Source organism: Semicossyphus pulcher, unplaced genomic scaffold (assembly GCF_022749685.1).
Source record: "Semicossyphus pulcher isolate SPU_LCO1_2020_fin unplaced genomic scaffold, fSemPul1.0.p SCAF_3, whole genome shotgun sequence".
Lineage (NCBI taxonomy): Eukaryota > Metazoa > Chordata > Actinopteri > Labriformes > Labridae > Semicossyphus > Semicossyphus pulcher.
This window is the reverse complement of record NW_027211704.1, coordinates 6,170,089-6,194,346: the sequence shown is the minus strand read 5'-3', so window position 1 is coordinate 6,194,346 and position 24,258 is coordinate 6,170,089. Positions and strand designations below refer to the sequence as shown.

At 41.6% G+C, this 24,258-nt stretch overlaps 1 protein-coding gene across 1 annotated transcript; it reads right to left on the bottom strand.

The window, feature by feature from the left end:
- Positions 1 to 1,509: 1,509 nt before the first annotated feature.
- On the bottom strand, positions 1,510 to 22,900 carry LOC138605857 (leucine-rich repeat-containing protein 38). Its single transcript, XM_069678311.1, has 2 exons — positions 22,082 to 22,900; positions 1,510 to 4,657 (listed from the first exon to the last, which is right to left on the bottom strand). The coding sequence occupies exons 1-2, from the start codon at positions 22,707 to 22,709 to the stop codon at positions 4,410 to 4,412; spliced, it is 876 nt and encodes a 291-aa protein (XP_069534412.1). The 5' UTR covers positions 22,710 to 22,900; the 3' UTR covers positions 1,510 to 4,409.
- Positions 22,901 to 24,258: the final 1,358 nt, after the last annotated feature.

Genomic DNA, 24,258 nt, shown 5'->3' with positions numbered 1-24,258 from the left:
TTCATTACACTTACTGCAGATTGTCCAACAGCTCCTAATGAGGGAAATTGTGCATGAACAGCAAGATACTTGTTATGCAAGCGGATGGTATTAGGTTTTTTTTTAGGCGTCTTTAATTTCTCTAACACCCTTTCCAAAAATAGTGCCTCCATTTGCATACCTGCAGTGTGATAACAGTGCAGTGTGAAATGACACGCTGAGTCGTGTTTACAGATGAGACTCTCTCCTTTGCTGATGTGTCAAGACAAAATCTGTCAACTCCAGGGAAGTGAGGGAAAGAAATTAACAATTCTTATTATTGTTATTAACACTCTGCAGGAGGTATCGCTTTGCTCAGAATCACACTTCCAGCGTTGTTGCTTGCTCTGCATGTAGGGCAGTGTGTGACTAAAGGAAACTACCAATCTTCCCCTGTGCAGGTTGGTCTGTATCACGGGTATATGCATGATTGTTGAAATATATGCATTCTCCTGCTGTTGTGTTTACACAATGTTGTATAAAAAGTCCAAACAAATACAGACCAGAGGACAGAAAAAAAGGATTTTATTTTTTTTAACCAAACATCAATATACAGCTACACATACGGTCTGTTCGACAGTGTCTGTCTGACATTTGGAGATGCATTCAGCTGCAGCAACATCACACCCTTCTCTGTCACTTAAATTAGATTGGAGCCGTTCTGACATTTATCTGACAAAACATAAACATTGAATTTGGTATTTTAAGCAATGTCAAGACAAACTGTACGAAAGCAGCCACCAGTGTCTCTGCTTTCCAGGGTGTGCGATGCCAGAAAGTTACTTTGGGGACTGACGGTAAATAAATGCTTCATTCTGAAAGGTTGAATAGAAAAATAGACATGAATCTGAACTTTAAACTGCAGGTAACTCAACAGTGCATGCTCTAATGTGCTGATCGTCGTTGCTTAATAAAATGAGTAAGAGAAAGGAAAGTGTCATGCTAACATATGCTTCAAGCTAACAGCTAAGCTAACATAATAATTTGTTAATGTACAGTAACTACACAGTAGTTGGAAATCATAATGATATGTATAAAAACTCTCTCTGATTGCTTGATTGAGGTCTGCACCTTCAGATTCCAGCTTATATAGCAGTTTCTCCTCTGTCTCCTAGCAGCTCACACTTCATCTGTTCTTGTAATTAGCATTCAAATATATACTATATATATATATTTATATTTTTTGTTCTCTGAAACACTAGAACCTGCTCCTCTAATAGCAACAATTGGATACCAGCTTTCTGGACAGAATCTAAATCCTCGATCAACTTATTTACTACATGACAACAATAGTTGTGGGCACCTTCACTCTGGCTACAAGGAATATAAGTTGTTCACTAATATTAACCAAAGGGTCATAACAAATAAGAGTGGCAGACTTTAAATATGAAATCAGTGGTGTTCCCCTTTAAGACTGTACTTAAAGGTGGGGTATGCGGTGGTAAGTTTGCTGCTTTTTTAACTCAGACTAACAGACATATAGGATGGACAGCTAGCAGACAAAAATACATTGACAGTGCATTTGAGTTGCATACCCCACCTTTAATCCAATATCAAAATTGACTGTTCGCTAAGCCCCGCCCTCTTGTAGGTACGCCTTTAAGGCTTTTCAGTCTCACACTACAAATTAAACCTATAGTTTATAGTGATAATGGTGGCAGTTTAACCTCTGATAGCAACAATAATTTAGAATCTCCAATTCCGCACAGACATAAATAAAGCAGGCCTCTCATTCTTAATTGGACTTAGGCTGTGCTTTTAGATTAGTTTTAAATGATGCCTGAAACTGACAAGAAAAAAAGGATTGGATAATGAGGAACAAGCAGCAGGCTTGGCAAAAGTATCAAAACAAACAGCAGGACTGAGCTGCCAACATGATTTGTAATTCTAGCATCTGGGCTCCCAAACAGTAGAGGTGTTGGTCCTGCACAGGTGTTTTTTGTAATGTAACTTGTAACTCCATAAAATTATGTCGTAAGCTTATAGCAAACCTATAGTCGTTTGACTATACCCTTAAAAGTGAAGCCAAACCCTCTCTATCGCCCCCTGCTGAAAGCCCGCCTCCTCCATGTTAACGGATGGGACATGAGTCAAACTATAAAATCAAAATACATGTCAAATACATTTTTCTCAAACATGGTTTCTGTCATTATAGTTAGTTCTTATCATGCTGATATATGTCCAAGTGTTCATTTTTCTGACAAGTTTATTTTTAATTAGGTATTTGGTGCTATAAAAAGAGAGTGTGACCTCATGATTGACGACATGTCCTTTGATTGCTGTTCAGAGGAGGGGTACAGCAAAGGATAAAATGGCTTTAACAGAAGACTTACCTTCTGAAGAGCCTGTGTCTTTAAGGTGTCTCCATTGACTTGGTAATTAAATCCATACATTAAAAACGTGACACTTAGGAAAACAAAATGCGACACTACACATGATGTGAAACCTCCTTGTACGATGTAACATAATCACGTTAACTTTCAGTGAAATCTTTGTGCTTTTGATGTTGATAAAAATAAATAAGGCCACATTTATTTCACATCATTTTTTTTTTGCAAAAAATGTGCTCCACAATGCTGCACGTTCAGGGTAATGACTTGTTCTGCAGGGACATGTGGAATCCCCCTTTTATCTTTTGTGAAGCATACAGAAAAGATGACTCTATACGCTCATGGCTCTTTCTCTATCCGCTGCGTGTATGCATTTAGAGGCTTGGCGGTCTTTCTGCTTCATAGCTCAATTTTGATGAATTATTTATGCCTTACAAGAATGTGGAAAGCTATGCAACATACCTCAGCTTTTGGGGGGAAAAACACAAATAGTCCAGCTTTTAGATTCTAAATCCTAACGGTGGAGGATTTAAACATATACGGTACACATAACAAAGAGACACCAAGGATGTGGAAGTCAATGCTTTACTGAATTTAAATTGTACTGTACTGTCATGTAAGTGTTTGCAGACTTTTGACTTCTGCAGCTTTAGTTTCGATTTACGCCTCTAGAGATGAACCTCCTGCTGCCACAGTAAATAACTATTCGACCTGACGCGACCTGCCTGCTTAAACAGAAGTGCCATGTACAAACAAAGTGAGACAGCTAGTTCAGTTGTAGACAAACCTGGAGAAAATGCTAATCTTTGGAGATTGACTGAGTACAATATGTGTTAACAGACCGTGATTTGGCTATAGTGCTGCCTCCCGTTAAGGAGCTACCTCTACCTCAGTGAACAAAACATCCTCTAAGTCCTTATATGCAATCTCTCCTTAACCTAAATCTAATCTTTGGCAGATGAAGACAAAACCAGTCTACATAGTGTAATCAGGGGCTCGCCAAAACCAGGTTCACCATATAAAGTGCGTTATTTGACACAATAGTTCTACGTAGACTATTTTAATACCGTATTAGCCATAATTCTCAAGATTATATTGTTACTTTATGAATATCCTTCTATACAGTTCACAGTTATCAATCTACGGAACAAACAGTTCATCCTCTTGATTTATAATGTTTGTTTGACTGTACATTGTTTTCTTTTGTACATAGATTTGTGATTATATAATGAATATACTGCTGAAAGAATGTGTAGACCCACTGGGAACTTCGTGCCTACAGTACGTTAGCTACCTACCATCTCGCCATTGTACAACTCCTTCTTGTTAAACCTCTGCAACCGTCTAATTTTACCTGCAGAAGCAACAACAGTATTTGCCTTTTCAGGTGCTTGCAAACACTTATTTTTTTTTTTTTTTAATGTAGAGGGTGTCAAAAAAGGACACTGTGAATGGCAGGATATGCCAGCATATCATCGTACAGGCAGTTAAATACTGAGGTCGTTGGTCAGTTTGACATCCTTTTTTATGGGATTTAGCATTCTGTCCTATACAGATAAAGTCCCAATAAATATCATCTAAAAGTTTGTCACTTTACAGGATTTCAGACTCCAGAGTCCAGTGTGATTACACCTTGATTAGTTATCAGCTTGTCTAAGACTAACGTGACACCATCTTTTTTATGAATCTTTTTATTTTAATACAAACGTGTTAACCTCGCGATATTTGTTAGGGGCTCGAGCAAGTAGTCATAAAACACGACGACAGGCTCTTACAGCCAAAAAAATATGATCTCCATAATATAATTTTGCAACAGGAGCAGGGCACGCTCCGATTTGTAAATGGGACTTTGGCTCATTCCTTGAAAACGTCCTTTGTTACCATATTTCCAACGTCCACGTGCCAAAACATCTGCAACTGTACCACAGATCCTACCATTGAACAGTCCTGGATATTCACCAGGGAGGAAGCAGCATGTAGCACACACCGTCTGCGGCGTCCTCTCAGTGTTTGAAGTACCGGGGCCATGCTGGCCCTTAAAAGTAAATCTCCCTCCCTCTCTCACTCTTCACTCTCCTCCTCATCCCCCTTGGTGCCTTTACTCCAGCGCTGGAAGCAATGAACAGTTGAAGCCAGGAAGAAGCTGGTCATGATGGCCACCACAGACACCGAGATGCCAGAGAAAATGATGATGAGCAGGTCCGTTAGAGTCAGGGTGGCCTGGCACTCGCGGAAGCTGTCCTTAGAGAGCTGGGTCAGGGATACACGTCTGCCATCCATGGGGAGGGAGCACTCCATGCCCTCGACTCCTGCATGAAAACAGGAAATGAGATTAGACGGATTTACTGGAGCCGGGTTGCAGTGAGTGAATAATGTTACATTTATGGACTTCTAGACACATTAATTCACATGGCAGCTCTGAACGTAAATCATACAGTTCAAGGAAACTATGAATCAAAATAAAATACACACAACTTATTTTCTCTCTCTGTTGTTTTAAAATATAATAAAAGTTGATGCATACTTTGCCATTGGACCACACAGCCAACTCCTGCTTAGGGGTCTGACATGATCAGAGATGGGATGCATTTGTATCATGTTGCATTGTTGTTGCAACTCGGAAGTCAAGTTTTTCCCACCTCCAACTAGACTTCACCAGAATCAGATTTCTGACATCACACAACAACGGCTGCACCAATGGAGAGGCACATCATTAATGGTAAACTATCAGCTGAAAAGCAATGTTATATATGTTTGCCTGCATTTGATTGAAAAACAACTACTATCATATGGTAACGTGTTCTGCATGGAAAAGTTTATAAGAAATGTCGGCATTGTGATAAGGTAGCTAGGTACTTTAAGTAATCTCAAAGTGATCTTCTCTCCACATAAGTTATTCTGGAAATCGTTAAAAATACAAAAACAAAACAAGTTAAATTGGCGGAGGACTTGCCAAAGAAACATCATTTCGTCACGGTGGGCCATGTTGTGTGTTTACGTTTGGCGTCGTGCACGTGAAACGCTCTGAGCTCGGAAATTTCTACTGGGAAGTTCTCGAGTTCCCAGTTGTCTAGAATGCAGCATTAGATTCAAGTTATGAACAGGGAATTTGTAAAGATTTAAATATGGATTTAAGCATAGACTTTTATTTTGAAGGTTGCCGGTTATTTTGTAATTACATTTATTGGTTATAATCTTAAAGACCAGCTCCAGTCATAAAATGCTCTGCTTGAAATAATAAATTGTTTCTGATTATTTTTTCTTTTGCAAAATATGTTTAATTACCTTGTAAAAATCCTCCCATGGCATCTCCTCCTTCTCCCTCAATAAAAATTCCTGACTCTGCAGAGTCCCCGCTCACTATGTGCTGTGTTTCTCCTTTCGTAAAATTACAGCCCAAAAAAAACACGTCTCTGCCATCGTTTAGCGGCAACTTGTTGAAGCTTGGCTAGCTTGAAATGGAGTAATTAGAAGTAATAACGTTAACGTCAGTAGTCAGTAGTGAGTTTGCAAAAATTACAATGACGGTTACAGCTGGCTCGTGCATCGCCGAAGTGGTTGCCATAGGTTGCACATAATAGCATCACCCCGTCCATTAACGGGATTGGCTCCTTAGGTCTGTGACGTCTCAAACCTGCCAATCTGAAAACGTGTTGTTCAGCCTGTCCTTGGTACACTGCAGTTTAAAAGCAGACAGGCCCAGCCATGGAGATGACTGCTGATGTTGTCCCTAATATGTCTTGTAGCACATGAAGAACACCACATGGAGATGTTTACAAGGTTAAACACTTGATTTGCACTGGAGGGGGGCTTTAAAATTAGACAACCTCCCGTAAAGGAAATTACTTGGGTTTATCCCGGGAAGTGTGGCAAGCTTTTATTTCTCATTCTTCTGTTTTGTTTACTTCCTCTTCCTCTCTTTCATCTCCATGTTGGAGAATAAATGCCTTTAAAAGAATATCCAAAGTGAGTCTGTACCATGTACCCATCACAATGCAGAATCCGACCCGCTACACACACTTTGAGATGTCTCATTTGCTTTAGTGCACAAGTTTTTAATTCAGACTATACTGCCTTGTAAGAGATCTAAATCCAACAAAGCACTGCAGAGTGGGAGCACATTTAATAACTGTAAGGTCAATCAGAAGTCTTCATTTATGAGAAGTTTCACTGTGTACACAGTACACCCACCCACAGCATGACTGCATCTTCACTGTGGGAAGAAAGTCCAAATACTGAGAAACTGTGCGGTACAGTGATACTATAGTCTGTTATATCTGCTATCTACTGTCCACAACATGTTAAAATTATGCATTTCAGCTGTTTCAAAAGGGGTATTTCTGTCCTGTAGCTGAAATGAAGCATAGTCTGCTCTCTTGGTGTTGCTGACAAATCTGAAAGCATCTTTGTCCAAGGTTTGGTAAACAAAATTAACATCCATTTCAATCATTTTAACTTCAGCTGCTGAGAAAACATGACAACCTCTGAGAATACTCGTCCTCATTAAATTTGAGTCATGGTAACGTCTCAAAAATTTACTGATGCATCAGTAAGGGGCATCGTCTGAGACGGGGGCACCTTGACCAAACTCATCTCAAGATGAAAGTCTAATAAATCAGCCTGTGCTGCTCGCTGTGTCTCGGTCACTTTCACATAGTTTATTGTTCAGACATTTCATTGGAACATGACAGTGACTGTGTCCTTGAAGGGGACACGTCTTCCAGCCAGTCTTTTCAGGTCCTGTTTACAAATGAGATCCGCATGAGGTCAGTTTGAACATGTGAAAGCCTGCGCACTCGTACTACCACTGGAACAACAAAAGACGTGTCTCATGTTTATCCTCGCTCATTCAACTTGTTTTACTCACCACTTTGTTCACCTTTGACTGTAATTTGATGCTAATTAGACTCTTGCAATGCTGTGCCAAGCCAATGAATAATACACATCTCATAATTGACATGCTCTGACAACACTCCATAAAAGGTAGCAAATATCTTCATATTGCCAACGTGCTGGATGACAAACTAGACATATTGGTGTGGATGTTAGCTTAGAGGTGGGCAGAGATGGAGCCTTGCAATGTGGGTGGCTACTTTCCACAGATACTGCACATGCAAATGCACACACTCGGCTCGACAGTCAGCACTATTTCCAGCATGCTTTGTTATAATACAGATGGCTTCTCACATGATTCACTATCATTATCTGCACTCATCAAACTACCTTAAAAATTAATTAAAGCCTCTGGAACTTGGCATGAATTAGTAAAAATGCATTAAAATTTCTCTAATTAAACATCCACCAAAATCGGAGTTAAAATAAATGATCATAATTATTAGAAGATGTAGCTTAAAATAACCGCTCGTGGTACTTTTTAGACCATTTCTCAAGACTAAATGTCATTAGTTATATAGCAAAGCGAATAATATATTTTTAGTTATAAAAACCAACTCACAAAGAAATATTGAAATAATATGCTTGTATCAGTCAGTTGAAATATAAAACATTGATGCACATCTTGAAATAATAGGCTGAAAATGTCTTGAAGCAGCGTTAAAGCTTTAAGTGTCAATGGATAAAAGGAATAAGGGAAATGATCGGAGGCGTGGAATTGGTTAGCATGCTCCTACAGCTGACGGCCTACAGTATTAATTAGCTTCGTAATTGAACTCTTTAAAAGCTTGATAAAACTTGGTGACACTAATCCCTTAATACTTACTTAATAATAAGATTCTCACATTTCCTCTAACATGCAATTAGTAGAGGATGCAGGTTATGAGCGCACACACACACAACAATGTCACGCTTACAGGGCAGCCAATACATTAGTTATGTTTTACTTTAGGCTCGATGCATGTTCATGTTTTTGTTTAACATATAAAAGACATTTTTTTAGAAAGAGTGATTGTGCCTGTATTGCAGAGAGAAACTCAAAGTGAAAAAAACTTTTGAAACAGAAGCCCTTTTACAGCGCGGTAACGAAGCTCCGCCCTCATGCAGCATTTGCCATTTTACACTGGACCAAGCAACACTGGCGTGGAGCCGCCCCAGTGTGTGTTTTTACACAGAGTTCCAGTGTTTCGGAACCAAAACGTACGCAAGATGTAAACAAACAGCACAAGCCTAATACACACACAGCGCTGCTCCGCCTTGCTGGCTACGCTGTTTGCACAGACACCGTTACACCTCTGTTACTACCTCCGATGCCAGAACGACTTCGCCCCACTATTCTGCCATCGTGCATATTGCAGAAGACTAAACATTACAGAGGCGTCATAATCCCGCCTTGAACTGGCTGTGTATAAGGGGCTTGAGCATTTGCAAAATACAGAGATGTGCCCGTCAATGTGTTGCTCTTTAATTTGCATATTTTACATCCAGCACCTTCTGGACCTGTTGTGTGCAGAAGCTCTGAAAACTATTGTCAGACTTAAATTTCATCCACAATAACCTCCAACAAAAGCAGTGGATGTAGCATGACAATTTAATAATAGTAGCAGGCCTCTTCCTGCTATTGAGCTTATAATTAAAAGTATTTAAAAATCAATTCACAGAGGTAATTATCAGCATACATGAATTAAGCATAACCACAAAAAGCGACAGATGGTGCTGATCATTTGGGGCCACTGTGCACTCTAACAATCTGTACTCAATTCCCAAGTCATCTCAACCCTTTTCCCCATGAATTAAGCTTTTATTTATACAAATAAAAATACATAATTAAGGGCCAAATCGCTTCCAAAATTATCCGGGCACTGCAGCTTTTAGAAAGCATGACTCAACAGGAGTAAATTGAGCATTTGTTGGTGTCTGTTTTCAGCTGAAAATTAAATGTCTCCCAGTGCAACAATGGGGCACATTAATGTGTTTTTAATAGTTTCACAATGAGAATGGAGGCGGGTGGCACACAGAAATCAGCTTATCGAGCTTTGACTACACATGCTGCAGCTTGTATTAGGAAAGACACAAAAAATATTTAATATCACTCGTCTGACTCTAAATTGTTCCTACATGAAAATGTCAAGTCCAAGTCCTGCCTCGGTTAGTTTGGGACGATAATTCTTGCCTCATTAATCTTGTTTTTAACTAACCTGTTTTTACAAAAGGCTTGTACGTCTCAGCGTATACACAGGATATAAGCAGGCTCAGAGAACCATCCAACATGTGCATGCTGAACAAGCTCCACAGAAAACTCAAGTAGACTTGGATGACGATCACATCCACTGAGTCAGCAGCAAACCCAGCACCAAGACTGAAGCTCCCAGCTGATTAGGAGCCAAAACAAACACTCCTGGTGCAGCCAAAGACGAGCACATCGGTTCCTGGCGTGATTCATTCCAGGCATGTCTAACATATGTTGTGAGAATCAAATGATCAAAACACATTCGGAGCCCACTGGATTTGAAAACAGCTCAGTCACACTGCCTGTGCATGTCTACTGAAGAGGCATTTTGACCTGCTGGCCCTTTCAAATCACACAAAATACTATAAGACATAATTACCTCTCTCTCTCTATGAGCTGAAAATATGTTTTAAATCTCATATTCTACAAACAGTGTTGCATATGTCTCTGTGAGTAAAAGCATCAGTTTAGTTTGACTCAGCAGGAAAGAGTTTCTTGTTTCGCAACATGTAAATCTCCTCACAGCATTTTGTGAATGGGAGGAGTTGGAGCTTGGACATCATAAACACACTGAGTCGATTCATCTTTTATAATAATAGTGTTGTCAAATAGTAAAGAATAGTATAGAAAATACTATTACTAATAGTAAAGAATCAATACTGGGCTGTAACTGATTTTAATGTGACTACAACAGTATACACTCTGTTTCAACGTAACCTGAGCTTGATCCTGTTGATCTTTTACCTTTTCAGACATTACATTACGTTTTAGGAGGCTTGCAAGGAGAGAATAGTAACAGATCTGTAAACGCTGAAGCTATTTACAGAGCTCCACATCCAAAATTCAGTCAGAGGTCTTAGACTTTACATGAAGGAAGGAACACTTCACCTTTAACAAGGCCATAAGGTAAAGTTTAAAAAGTATTTGTATGCTTTATAGAAAAGTGATTACGTACAACAGCAGATTTTAACAGTCTCCGGAGACGAGGATGCTTGCACAAACAAGAACAGTCAAGACAAAGACCTGAATATTAAGTATATAAGTACTAATCTTGAAGATTTTCATGTAAATAAATGTCTGTTAAGTCTCTATCTATCACCGAATGAGGTAACACAAAGGTGATTGAGCCTATGGCCCACTGATGAAAGCCTTTGCATTTGCAGTAATACAGACTGTCGATCACAAGCGGTTCCCAGTTAGTGACGCGTTCTCCATCACCCAGCAGTGGTTGGTCTGCTAGAGAGGGTAGGCGGAGCTAAGCGGCTGCTTTTCCGGTCTCAGCAAGTGTTGCGAGTAAACAGTAATCTACTATGGCTGAACAAACAAAGAAAAGATGGAAGACTACAGATACAACTTCAAAAATAAGTGAAAATTCAAAGAAAAAGAAACAAATTTGAAGTTCAGATGAAGCAAACAGTCTGAAAAGGAAAGCGACCGTCGAGGAAAATCAAGAGTTACAACTGGAGCCAACCGTGGACGTCACACATGCAGCACTGTCTGGATATCTGGGAAGTGTGCTCCCGCAATTACCGTTTATCGCCATAGGTGCCGCCAAAGAGAACAAAACTGAGATCTTCGAGATTACAACTTTAAACACTTTCCAGCCACAACCATTTAAATGTACAAACACAAAATCACCTTTAGTGTCACTGCCATACACCCTAAAAAAACAACACATCTGATCCAATATAATAGAGTGCCTCTCCTGTTCTGCAGGAGATAAAAGGTTCATATTTATATTCATAGCACACATATATACATTGTAAGCCAAAATAACCCAACCCCTCAGAGACCCGGTCTTCGCCTTTGAGACAGTTCTGTCGGGTCCTGCCTGTCCTACTTCATTATGAACATGTGAGTCAATCTATCTGTGTGAACACATGGCTCCAACAGGGGTTACAGGATTATTTAAAGAGTGGCTGATCAAGACAAATTTGGACGGAGATACACAACCTGCACTTTGGGTGTCTGAAATTAAAAAGCACATCCTGTCGTGTATTTGTCTCTGTCGTGGTTTGTAACCTACAAAAAAAACACACAGGGTTTGTAAGAGGGGTTGCTAGTGTTCCCCCGGAGCTCCTTTGTTGCTGTAAAGAACTTAAATCACACAATAGGGTACAGAATTGTTACAGTGTGAAAAATGGGGAATTACTGAACAGCTGCAGTACTTTGCCAAAAGTGGAATCATTTGGAACAAACAACATAATTAGCTTCTCAGCTTTTCTGTGACAAAATGTGCCGTCTTGCTGTCCAGATGTTGTGAATGTGACATTGGTTTGGAGATGAAGGAATCTGCTCTCTTATTTTTTTTGCCTCTGAGCTGCTTTATGTCACATCTAACCTATTTAAGCTTAAGAGAACTCCAACAGCTCTGAGAAAGATTATGCCAAGTTCACATGATAGTTCTGACACTTATATGTCCTACTTAGTGAAGGAAACTACCACAATGTCAACAAAGTGGCAGCCAAGTGACTGCAATAAAATCCCTTCATTGTAGCAGTTTAAGGAACACTTTGCATTTATCTTGTGCAAACACACGACGAGCAATGATTGTAACTGCTCGTTTATCACAGAACTGCTGATCCTCCCTCCTTCACACATACACACCAGACTTTCTAATTCTACTCAGAAAATGAACGCTAACGGTACACAATGTAAGCTAGTCACTGATGTTAGCTAGGTAAAATGTAAATTTCTACACATCAAACAAGCTCTAGTTTAGTGTCAGTACTTCTGGTTTTTGCCAAGGCAGCCGTCTCTTTAATCTTGTAGCTCTACTTTAATGCTGTTCACACATTAATCCTGTTTGTACTATGCTAACAGACGTTAGCTTGTAGGGTAAACTTAAACCTCCAACTGAAACCCTTTGGCCGGAGATATTCTTGATTTTTAACCTTGCATTTGCCTACACAACCGACTGCGCCATGAACGTGATTGTTCAGATACTTGCTATGCACTAGGCGTGTTATTGGGGTATACTTCTACAGGAGGTTATTATGTTAATTCTGAGATCACTGCAGAAAAAGCAACAGCTTAACACACCGTCTGCACCGTCCTCACTCTGTTTCTCCAACATGTTCCTCCGTGCACGGACATTAACGGCCCCGGACTTGTTTCCATTTAATTTTGCAGGTTTCCACGTCGACTTCTAAAATAGAACTTATCTGTTGCAAGCAATTTTGACAGGCATGTTTGTCGCTGTGCAGTGGCAATGACACATTGTACAGATGTTGATATTGCAGACTGAGTCTATCAGCTTGTCTTCAACACTTTCTGCCATTGTTCTGCCTTACTGTTGCGCTGACCCTGTCACATCCTCTCTGCCTCAACACTGTCCTCATCATTCATGTGCATATTGTGCATATTATTGATATTTTTGAGGACGTGCACAGCCGAGGCTCTAAACAGATGCAGGAAACGCGTGGCAGCCATCATGCACACGCAAACGCATCTCCGGTTTTACATGTATGCACTTGAATGCACCATATTTATTTTCTTCAGGATGGGGATCATTTTCAGCACACAGATCGAGTGCACCTCTTAAAAACACGGACGCCATCAACATTTTTTTTTGTTGCCTCGCAAAACATGAAGGAAGGAATAAGCTTCCTGGAGCTCTTTAGAAAAGACCAACTTTCACTTTGACATGACAGCTAACTGTTAGCATGTTGACGGGACGCCAGAAAGAGGACGCTTCTTGCCTGTGACTCAAAGGATAGCAACACAGGGATGATTGACACACATGCAGACAAATCAAGAATGAATTAAGACACATGGAGCACTGTTTATGATTTTAGATTGGGTAAAGCAAGCTAATAATAAGTGTGCCAGAGCATGTTTGAGGGCGCTTTCACATCTAAAATCTGTTTGTTTGAGCTGAATCAAAGACCAAATTAATTGAGTTAGATTTGTGTTCACACGTCAGCTTTTACCAGCGGTTTGATGTGCGAGAAACTGCTCTCTGATTGGTCAGAATTTCTACGTGGGAAAACTCTCTGAAGTAAACAAGCACTCCTCAATCACACTAAACACCATCGCAGACTTAAATGTTTTTTTCTTGGAGGTGTTTTTTTTTTTTACTTACTCGATCTGTTCCATTCTCCCTGAACAGTTTCAATGCCTCCGTGTCTGTGCATTTCCACAAGCATTTGTGAAATTGTTTGGTCAGCACATATTTCTATTTCCTCGTCGCTCCCTCACATCTGTCCTCTACTCATCTTGCTGCCTGTCTCTGCAAGTGTAAGCACCCGTTAACAACCCACAATGCACTGTTTTTTGGTTCACTTCTTTTGTTTGGTTTGGATTGCCTTCTCACCTGCAGTGAACCAAATTCTGGAGTAATTGGAAGCGAACCGAGATTGAGGTAGAGTTTGAAAAGAGAGATTTAAACAATTACATGTCATAATACCTAGAGATGTAGAACAAGTGTACTCTTTAGGGTTGGAGTTTAGCTTGATATTAAACATTTGTGTACAATCATACAGACAGAACAACAGAAAAGAGTCCAATAAATAGTCTGACCAAACGTTTTTTGGTGCTTGTTTACAGAACTACATTTCCCCCCTATTTTATTAAATGCAATTCTCTGTTGCAATGATGTGTATGAAACTACATTTGCATACTGCAGTCTGTGAGCAGACATGCAATGATTATATGGATGGGTCAAATTAAGGTTGAACACTTGCTTGTGGGTTTCCTGTAAGCCTCACCGTCAAAACCTACTTACTGTGAGGAATAGCCCGGACACTAATCTTAAAAAATATAAAACAGAAAAGGGAAGTAATTACATAAAAAGGGCTTCGTGTTGTGCTCGGCGAGTCTCTAACTGGACTTATGCAGAGAATTTTTAATAAGATCTGCAGGCACTGTGGGTCAATATCAGCTCTGCAAATGGTTGAGTTCTTAAATGACCCCAACCTCTTCCAGGACACAAAAAGGCGACTCTGGAGCAGTCCACCATACAGTAGTAACACAAATCATGGTATTACACTATCGAGTATGTCTGGCCACACTGCTGTGCTACATTCCTGGCGCGGACAGTTGATGGATTGCAACCAGCCAAAGGGATGGACTATGCGCCTTCCCAGCTGTGATTGATCTACCTAACTATGACGGACTGATATTACAGGCTTGTTTCTCCTCCCTCCCAGCACACCACACTGTCCGTCCAGATTGATCTCTGCACTGGTAGCAAAGCCGAATCTTATATCTGCAGACTCCTGCAAGAGTTTTAATTCATGCTAAAGTCTTCATTTGTTTCCCAACACCTCGTGTCTAGATGCTCCAACTATTCCAGTCGCAAAGCTGTCCCTTCCCTATTTTTCCGTGCAGAGAATGTGCCACTTAATAAATCAGTAGATATTTTAAGAACCAAGAGGACATGGAGAAATTAATCCGTTATGATCGTAAAAAAGGAACCCAGAAAGAAAAATAATGGAGGAGGAGGAAGGCTGGAGTAGGAGTTAGAGAGGAACAGAGTGGGGAATGCGTATGAATGCACAAAATGACAAGCATTCATGTGACAGGGGGGCGAGAGTGAATCATTCAGCAGGGGATTCCTTCTGCGTGGAAACTCACTGACATCACTGTACCATGGGCATATTCAAATCTCATTACAAAAGCACATATTCACACATGGAAATGTGCTGAATCCCAAACACAAGAGAGCAAGGTTAGAAAGGGAGAACGAGAAAAGGTCTTCTCACTTTTTCGCCGTAGTAAAAAAGCTTCTTGTTTGCCGTCATATTTCATTATGATGAAACGGCTAAATATGCTGGTCTTAGCAATTCATGCTTCACACTCAACCACGCACAGGCAGAGAGGAAAGTACCCATCATGCATGCCGCCGCACACAGCCTGTGAAATAAAGCTTTTGGCTTTTCACCTTTTATTTCTGACACTGGCAGATTATCCCTCTCAGCTCCTGTACATGCAGCAGCTGATGCCATCACGCTGTGTAATTCAGTCCACCTTTTCACACTGTGCTCTCCCTTGCCAGCGCTCACTCTCTCTCACATCCGTACTTTAAATAAACATTAAATTAGGCCAAGATAAAAGAAGCTGTCAGCCTCAGTTAATGGAATAGATATTTTCTCATCACATACACGTTGTAAAGAGTTGTAGATAGCAGCAGGGAGTGTCATGTGGGCCAGTACAGGTAGTACGGATCCCTCTGCCGTTATTTTTTTTACGCTGTCCTCTTGTTTATTGTTTTGATGTATATTGAATTTTGGAGAAGTGCGCAAATATTTGCTTGGGTTGGAGCTCAGCGGCAAAAGATGGGTCAAACAAAATGGGACTCTCAGCAGGAGACGAGGGTTCGAGTCCTGTATAAAAATAATCTTCGCTGTTGACTTCTTGCAAGAAATTAAGTAACGGACCCTAGTGACGTACATTTCCCTTGTGCGTGTATTTAAGCCCAAACCATGATCCATCCATTATCTTTACCGTTTATCCTGCTCAGGGTTGCAGGGGGCTGAAGCCTATCCCAGCTGCCACTGGGCGAAATTTGGGGTACACCCTGAACAGGTGCATGCATGCTCGCATTCACACCTACTGGCAATTTTAGAGTCACAAATGAGCCTAACGAGCATGTGTTTGGACTGTGGGAGGAAGCCGGAGTACCTGGAGGGAAACCACGCATGCACGGGAAGAACATGCAAACTCCACATGCACAATACTCCCCACCAGCCAGGACTCGAATGAGGAACCGTCTTGCTGTGGCCGCCCAAACCATGGTCCTTTTCCTAAACATAACCAAGCACTGTTTGATGCCCAAACAAAACCAAACTGCAGCCATTTTCACATGTTGAAACTTGGCTAGCGTGAAATGTAGTAATTAGTAGTAACGTTAATGTTAGTAGTGATGATGACGGTTACAGCTGGCTCGCGCATCGCCGAAGTGGTTGCCATAGGTTACACATAATGATATGCATAGCGTCGCCATGTCTATTCACGGGATTGGCTCCTTAGGTTAGTGACGTCTCAAACCTGCCGATCTGAAAACGTGTTGTTCAGCCTCTCCTTGGTACACTGCAGTTTAAAAGCAGACAGGCCCAGCCGTGGAAATGACTGCTGATGTTGTCCCTGATACGTCTTGTAGCACATGAAGAACACCACATGGAGATGTTTACAAGGTTAAACACTGGATTTTCACTGGACGGGGTCTTGTGCTTAGTTTTGCCCGCTTGACTGCTTTTTTCAAGTCAGTCCAACCTGATGTTGCAAACTTATTGAGCTTATTTGACCACGTAGCCCTGCACCTTACACTTCACACAACAGTAAATACCCCCATCATGATATTTCGGACCGTTCACAGAAAGAGCTGCCGTTTGTGATGATTTGGTGAGTGAAAATTTGATGCCACTGACTAACCTGACACAGCACACACACCTGTTTTTAGAGCTGTGTGTGCAGTGTGATAACAGGTCTCTGGGAAGCAACTTGATACACTGCGAAGGAAAAATCAGACTTTGACCCCGTCACCTGAACTGCTACTTTGTAGTGAAACCGTTCAGGTCGTGGCTAGTGTTGATAGCAAAGCCCTGATGGGAGTTGGCCTGCTCTGCCCTGTAGGCAGCTCTGGCTCCAATTACCCTGGCCAATGTGCCGCAGAACTGTGTCAGTCTGAATTATACATGGCCTTTGTTCATCCTTAACCCAAGAGCACTGGAGACAGCAGTGGATCATGTTTACACTCATCCCTCCATTAAAACATTTATGAAACTGATTTGTGGCTAAAAAGTTTAGAAAAGGCACCCAAAAAAAAGAGAGGACACAGCTCAGCTACATGTGCGTCGTATCTCGCTACATGTAGCAGACAAAACACAGCCGTGCAAAAAGAGACCTTCGGCCCACCCCCCAGAATTTTAAGCATCTTCCACCCACTCATCACGCTGACCGGCAGTAATCAAAGTTATGCAAACAGAAAAGTGTGCTGCTTTGTGAACTTGAAATCACAGGGGAAATCAAGATTTGCAAAATGGAAAGGGAATTGGGTTTACAGCATGGGCTCTGCTGCTGCTGCTACATTATGCAGGCCATCTCGCAGGGTACCATGAATGTGCCGGGATGCACTTCGGTTTTGTCATGTTTTACTGACGTTTCTTAAATTAGTTAAAGATTTTCTGCTGGTGAAATATTTTACTTCTGACTACCCAATACGGATATGATATCTCATTGAATCGATAAAACACGACTAAAGGTCTGTGACATCAGCCTGGGCATCGTCCTGATGATGGTTTGGAAAGTAAAACCAAGAAGTTGTCACGCTGTGTCTCCAATCCATTTTACATACTAATGCTAATTTTCTGTTAACATAGTGAGAAAAACGTGTTAATTAATGCAGCTCCAAAAATGTTAATATCTTGCAATACACTATCCACACATAGTGACTGCAGCAGAATTCAAATCCGTCGGTTTTGTTATGTTAGAAGGAGAAAAAAAAACAAAGATTTGAATCCTTTACTCACTACCTAAGTACTTTCTGCAGCTTTTCCATCCATCAGTATCTATATCATTTATCCTGCTCCGGGTCTTGGGTCGCAATCCCAGCCATCCCACTGGGTGAGAGGTGGGGTTTACCCTGGACTGATCGGCAGGCAATCACAGAAGAGACAGACATCTCACATTCACTCCTACGGGCAATTTTAGAGGCACCAATGAACCTAAGGAGCATATCTTTGGGCTGTGGGAGGAAGCCAGAGTACACGAAGGGAAACAAAGCATGCGCAGGGAGAACATGCAAACTCCACACAGATGGGCCCCCTACAACCGAACAGGGGTTCAAACTAGGAACCTTCTAGCCTTGCCTTGCCTTGCCTTAAATGTCCCCATTAATAAAAACCCAAATCTCGCTAATGAATTGGATTACGTACAAGATAGTATAATTGTCACTGCCTGCTCTTACACTCTTTATACAGAACAAGCAATACAATAATTATGAAGTTGAAATTGGATGCAGAGCTTGCTTTTTGTAGGAGCTTGCAACAACCACACGGATATAAAAAAGCACAAATGTACAAATAAAGTGATTTCTGTCTCTGGGATGGATTTTTCTCTATGAAAAATGACATTTTAAGTTGAAGCACCCACTGATGATGGTCGTTCAAGCTGATACGTATTGAAAAGCTTATCAAGTCAATTCAATTGACTAATGAGTGTCCATCTGTTATCGTGTAACCACTTTGAAAACAGCGTTCCAGGGAATAGGTCAGAGCGGTTTTCCTGATCGAGAGCGCAGTCATTATGGTAATCAGGTCTGGCAGCACGATGCCTGCATGTGTGAACCGTCTGTGCTCGTAAATCCAACTCACTATAATCCTCCCTGCTGGGTTTGTTCGATAGTAGCCTGTACGCCACAACACATTTTACTGCAGTACTCAGTGCAAGCTCTTAGAAGAAGCATGTCCACAGAAAATATGGGCTGAAATGAAGTTCAGGGGATGTGTAAGGTAAGGTAAACTGGTATAGTGCTAACTAATAAGGTAAGAAATATAAGCAAAAAGATGCACTATACTCCTTTGTCTATAGTATTGGCTCGGTTGTGTTGCACTGGACGGTCCTACATTTAAGATTCGAAGCAAATGTTCTACAAATGATACCCAGAGGAAGACAAACTTGTTTTAAAGGATATTTTCAGTTCAGTGTAACATCTATATTGTCCTCTCTGACCCGTCACGGAACTCATTTGCATCGCCTAAGAAGACAAGAGCCAAAATAATTATTATTCCTTTTGCTATAACGTTATTTGTCACCCAATCCTCCAGCCTGATTAGCATTACAAAGTACATTTCTGACACCTTTTATCCTCTGAAAAAAAGAGATACGATACAAAAGACCAAATTTAGACCCCTTTCGGAGCGCTCACAAAAGTAAACATGCTTGTGTGTGCGCTTAGTCCAGGCTGGTGGACTCGTCTCTGGGGTCATAAAGCAAACACTCACTGATGGAGATGTAAGAGCTGCATATGAGGTGAGATACGCATTACTAACTCAATTTGAGTGTGTATACACTGGGGCCAGTTGGCAGCCATGCCAGCAGCTTGGCCGGGCCTTAGGCGTCTTCTTTGTTGTTGATGCCTGCCTGGCCAGCACTGCTAATGCAATTCATTATGGTTTGCATTTGACAACACTTAGAACCAGTGATTAATGTATTTGCAGCCCCTGACTAGGGGGAATTAGGTATTGTTGCCAGTTTATCCACTTTGCAGCCTCACAGGCCCGAACTTGTCTGTATTTGGGGCAAATGCAGTGAAAGCATCATCAATAGCACAGAACACCATGGCCTAAATGTATATTAGGAGTTTGCTTTTGTGAGTTGTCAGCAGTTTGCAGCAAGGCAGTTTCTTAGGGGAGCTGAGTTAGAGATTTTTGCCAGCCAGATTACTAAAAGATTTCATTTTGATGTAAGGACATCTTTTGAAAACTTACAAAGACATACTTTGATTTATGTTTTTTGAGGTTTGTCTGAGTTGTCTATGTCTATAATCTTTTCTTACTTCTTAAAGACCCCCTCCAGTGAAAATCAAGTGTTTAACCTTGTAAACATCTCCATGTGGTGTTCTTCATGTGCTACAAGACATATCAGGGACAACATCAGCAGTCATCTCCATGGCTGGGACCGTCTGCTTTTAAACTGCAGTGTACCGAGGACAGGCTGAACAACACGTTTTCAGAGTGGCAGGTTTGAGACGTCACAAACCTATGGAGCCAATCCCGTTAACGGACGGGGTGAGGCTATGCATATCATTATGTGCAACCTATGGCAACCGCTTCGGCGATGCGTGAGCCAGCTGTAACCGTAAGCGTAATTTTTGCAAACTCACTACTGACTACTAACGTTAACGTTAATACTACTAATGACCACATTTCAAGCTAGCTAAGTTTCAACAAGTCGCCGCTAAACGATGGCAGAGACGTGTTTTGTTTTCGCTTGGAAATTTGCATCGTGGGCGGAGACTATGCAGATTGAGGAATTTTTAATGAGTGAAAAGGAGGATGCCTTGGGAGGATTTTTACAACATAATTAAACGTATTTTGCAGAAAAAACATATTAGACACAATTTATTATTTCAATTAGAGCATTGTATATGTCTTAAAACATGAGTGGAGCTGGACTTTAAAAAATAATATCTTGAGTCAAGATGTATGCCGCTGCTTTAAAAAAAGAAATAAAACATTCTTTGTATATACAAGTTGACATTTCACACCTCAAAACAACCTTGGAACGGTGACAGAAATAAATGCTCCCACTCCTTAGCTGTGCTCTGTTATACATAACACCCTGCACCTGAACATGTTCCGTGTTTAAAAACTGAATTGTGTTTCTAAAATGTACCTCGAGCATCCACGGGCATATGTCACAACACTGCAAGAGGCAGTCATATAATTATCTCAAATGAAGCCAAAATGATGTAACGTGTCAAATCTACACTCTGATCCGAGTATGATATCAACACGAGCTACTAGTCATGTGTGGCTGAACTGTCAGATGTGTTTATTTTTGCCTCTGCGGCTCCCACGTGCTGGCTTGCACTTATGAGATAACTGCTGTCTGTGTCCTTTGTAAGGACATTAGCAGTAATATACATATGGCCGACCTTCAGTAACAACATTTCTGGTTCCCTCCAAACAAAACAGAATTAAGATGATTTGTTTTGGAATAAATGACTTCTGAAAGTGGTTTTAGATATCTCATACAGCCACGTTTAAAATGCACTATATCAACAGAGATTTGATCATTTGTAATGGTTTGTGTTTTATCTGGGACAAATCTTGCAACACCCCTAGAATCCAGTATCTGGGGACGCCAAGACAAACAAGCTCCATGTAAGGAGATCTCACCCACAGCAAAATACTTCTAAAGGGACTTGATGCTCCCCTTTGCCTTGTGCTGTTCCTCAGCTATACAAGCACACATTCAGATTGCCTTGCGCACTCCAACACACCAAAACTTCGGCCCTGTTGTTATCTAACACAACCCTCCAGGCTGAATCACAGTGGTAGACGGAGTGTAGTACGGGGCTAAATATTCACACGGATGGAGCGATACACAAAAAGAAACAGGGGTTGGGGTTTTCATTTTCATTTGAAAAGTCATTGACAATATTTCTGATTTGCAATGTCCACCAAATGGCGAGCGTTATATAAATAAATAACATATAAATAGAAGCTGCAAATTGATCGATTTGACTACCACGCAGGATAGAGGTCAATGCTCAGTTTATATGCACAGTGAAATGTGGAACCATAGAAACTGCAAGCTCAAATCTCAATAGAAGTTGTAGTTTCTTTTTCTACAGTAGAATATAATGACTTTAATTGGTGTTTTATTTAGATTTTTTTTAATATATCCTTGTTTTTCACTTCCAAACAAGTGCTATTGTCCTACATTACACACTCGTATTCATAACAATTTAGTCAACATTATAGTGGAACAGAGTGGAGGAAGGGAGAGGGAGGGGGGGTTTCCCCTCCTACAGGGAAACATAAATAGACCAGAGCAGTGTTATGGTAATGGGTTGGCTATAATACTGTTGTATGTTGTGCACAGATACGCTTTATTTGGGTTAAGCACATTGAAAGCAAAAGCTTCTGATGCTGCTTCTTACCGTTTGGAAGCTTGTGACTGTTCTCCATCAGCCATTCGAACAGGTTGGCAAAGTTGCAGTTGCACACCCAGGGGTTGCCCTCTAGCCTCACCACCCGCAACGAGGGCAACTGACTTAGTGCCCCAACCTTTAGGGTAGACAGTGCATTACGCTCCAGTTCCAGTTCTCTTAGAGAGGTGAGGCCGAGGAAAGCCTCATCGCTCACCATGCTCAGGTAGGGGTTGTTACCCAACCGTAGTTTGATCAGGCTCCGGGACTCTCCAAACGTCCCCTTAGGGATTTCAGTCAGATTGTTGCTCCCCAAGTCAAGAAACACCAACCTAGAAGAGGTGCTGAGAGTCCCCGGTTCTATGTGCGAGAGGGAGTTGTTCCGGAGGTCCAGGTAGACCAAGTCACTGTACAGAACCAGGAAGTCCGAGGGGATGCGGGGTATCCAGTTGTCAGCCAGCAAAAGCCTGCGCACATCCAAAGGGATCTCATTGGGTAAACGGGTCAGCCCACGGCCGCTGCAGTCCACAGTGTGAGGATCTGGGCACAGGCAGGTTGCTGGGCAGTTTTCCCCCCGGGTCCATAAGACAGAGGACAGCAAGATGAGGATAAGTTGGAGCCAGAAGACACATGGCAACATGGTCAAGGGGGTGGAATGAATTATGGGGTAAAGAGGCTTGGGATAAGGGTGAGTTGGACAGGGTGGGGTGGGTTGAGAACAAGAGGGTGAGGGTCAAAGGGCAGGAGATCAGGACAAGGGAGGGAAAGGGGGAAGTGAAAGGGGGTGGACAGGGATCAATTCTCCTGAAGGACCATCCTGCCGATGAGATAGAAATCTGGAAGGGCTGAGGAATTGTGAGACGGCAGAGCAGCAGCAAAAAGTGGTTTCCAGGAGATCATATAGCAGGCTGCTTGGAGAGAACAGCAGACTGCCCGCTTTGAAGGAGCACAGAGCGGGAGTTAGTAAGCGGTAAGGAAAGCAAGAAAGACGGAGCTTAACAGAGAGGGGAGGGTAGCTTAAAGGAGGTAAATAGACACGAGCGAGCCGGGAGTGATGAGAAGCCGGGGGCACAGACAAGGGAGAGGGGGGTTGAGGAGGGGGCTCTGTCCGCCACACTACCCCACAGTTGATCCGGCGGCAGTGACAGACAAAGACAATAAGGTCTCTGACACAAAAGGAAATATGAAGCTGTGATTCAAGCATGACAAGCAAAGAGTAACATCATTGCATCCCTCCATTAGTCCGAGGTCTCTGTGACGGTCTGAAACGAGAGAGAGAGCAGCTCACGGAACATCGCTCAAGTGTGTGGTAAGGTTGTCCCCCCTTATTATTGCCTCTCTATCTCCCAATTCCCTGCAACATGCTGTGAAAGCACAGCACGGCTCACTCTTGCTCCGTCCAGCAGCGTATCACGGCTGTGTTGCTGTGCAGGCAGGATCCAAACGTCCAGGCAGCAGCCTCATGGATGTAGATTGCAGAGCTGAGCTGCACACAGCCATGCCAGTCCAACGTCTGCCTCTGAATCTACCACGGTTTCTCTCATGCCCTCTCCCCTCTCCTTGTTTCCAGGGAGGCGTGCCTGAACCACGCTGTCAACATGTGATGTCACTTCCTATAGTGTGAACAAATGATGATCAGTTGTATCTGGAAAAAAAAAATGAATGCAAGACATTTATTTTTGATGGTGGTGATGCTTTAAATCAAAGACTATTCTACTGCATGTTCTTAAATGAAATACTTATAGAGGCTGAAGCAAATGATTTGGTTATTTTTTCCTTCCATGCATTTACATTTTATCTTTTCACCTGTTTTCACCAATAATCGCAAGCTGTATATTTGACGGTAAGCCTCACCGGGTCCTTTGATGTGTCTACTCCCCGTTGTGGGACGAATAAAGGATCATCTTATGTACAAAATGCCATATTTATTTGTATTTAACATTGTCTTTCAAATAAAACTTTAATATTCATACAACTTAGACGGGCTTGGATGATGCTCTCCTTGAGACAATCCTGACAATAGTCACAACTAGGGCAAATTTGATCTATTGCACAGAATAAATACATAAAATGAAATCAACCTCGCTTTTTCAGGGATTTAGGCAGAATAAAAGCATTGTTTTGTCGCTGGAAAATATCGGCAAAAACGGTGACCTGTTAAAACAGTAGCCTTTATAATTATCAACTTG

Coding starts and splice junctions, on each gene's coding strand:
- LOC138605857 (XM_069678311.1), bottom strand. CDS start 22,709: ATGTTGCCATGTGTCTTCTGGCTCCAACTTATCCTCATCTTGCTGTCC. Junction 4,658..22,081: donor CAGTCACAAGCTTCCAAACG/GTAAGAAGCAGC, acceptor GTTTTCATGCAG/GAGTCGAGGGCATGGAGTGC.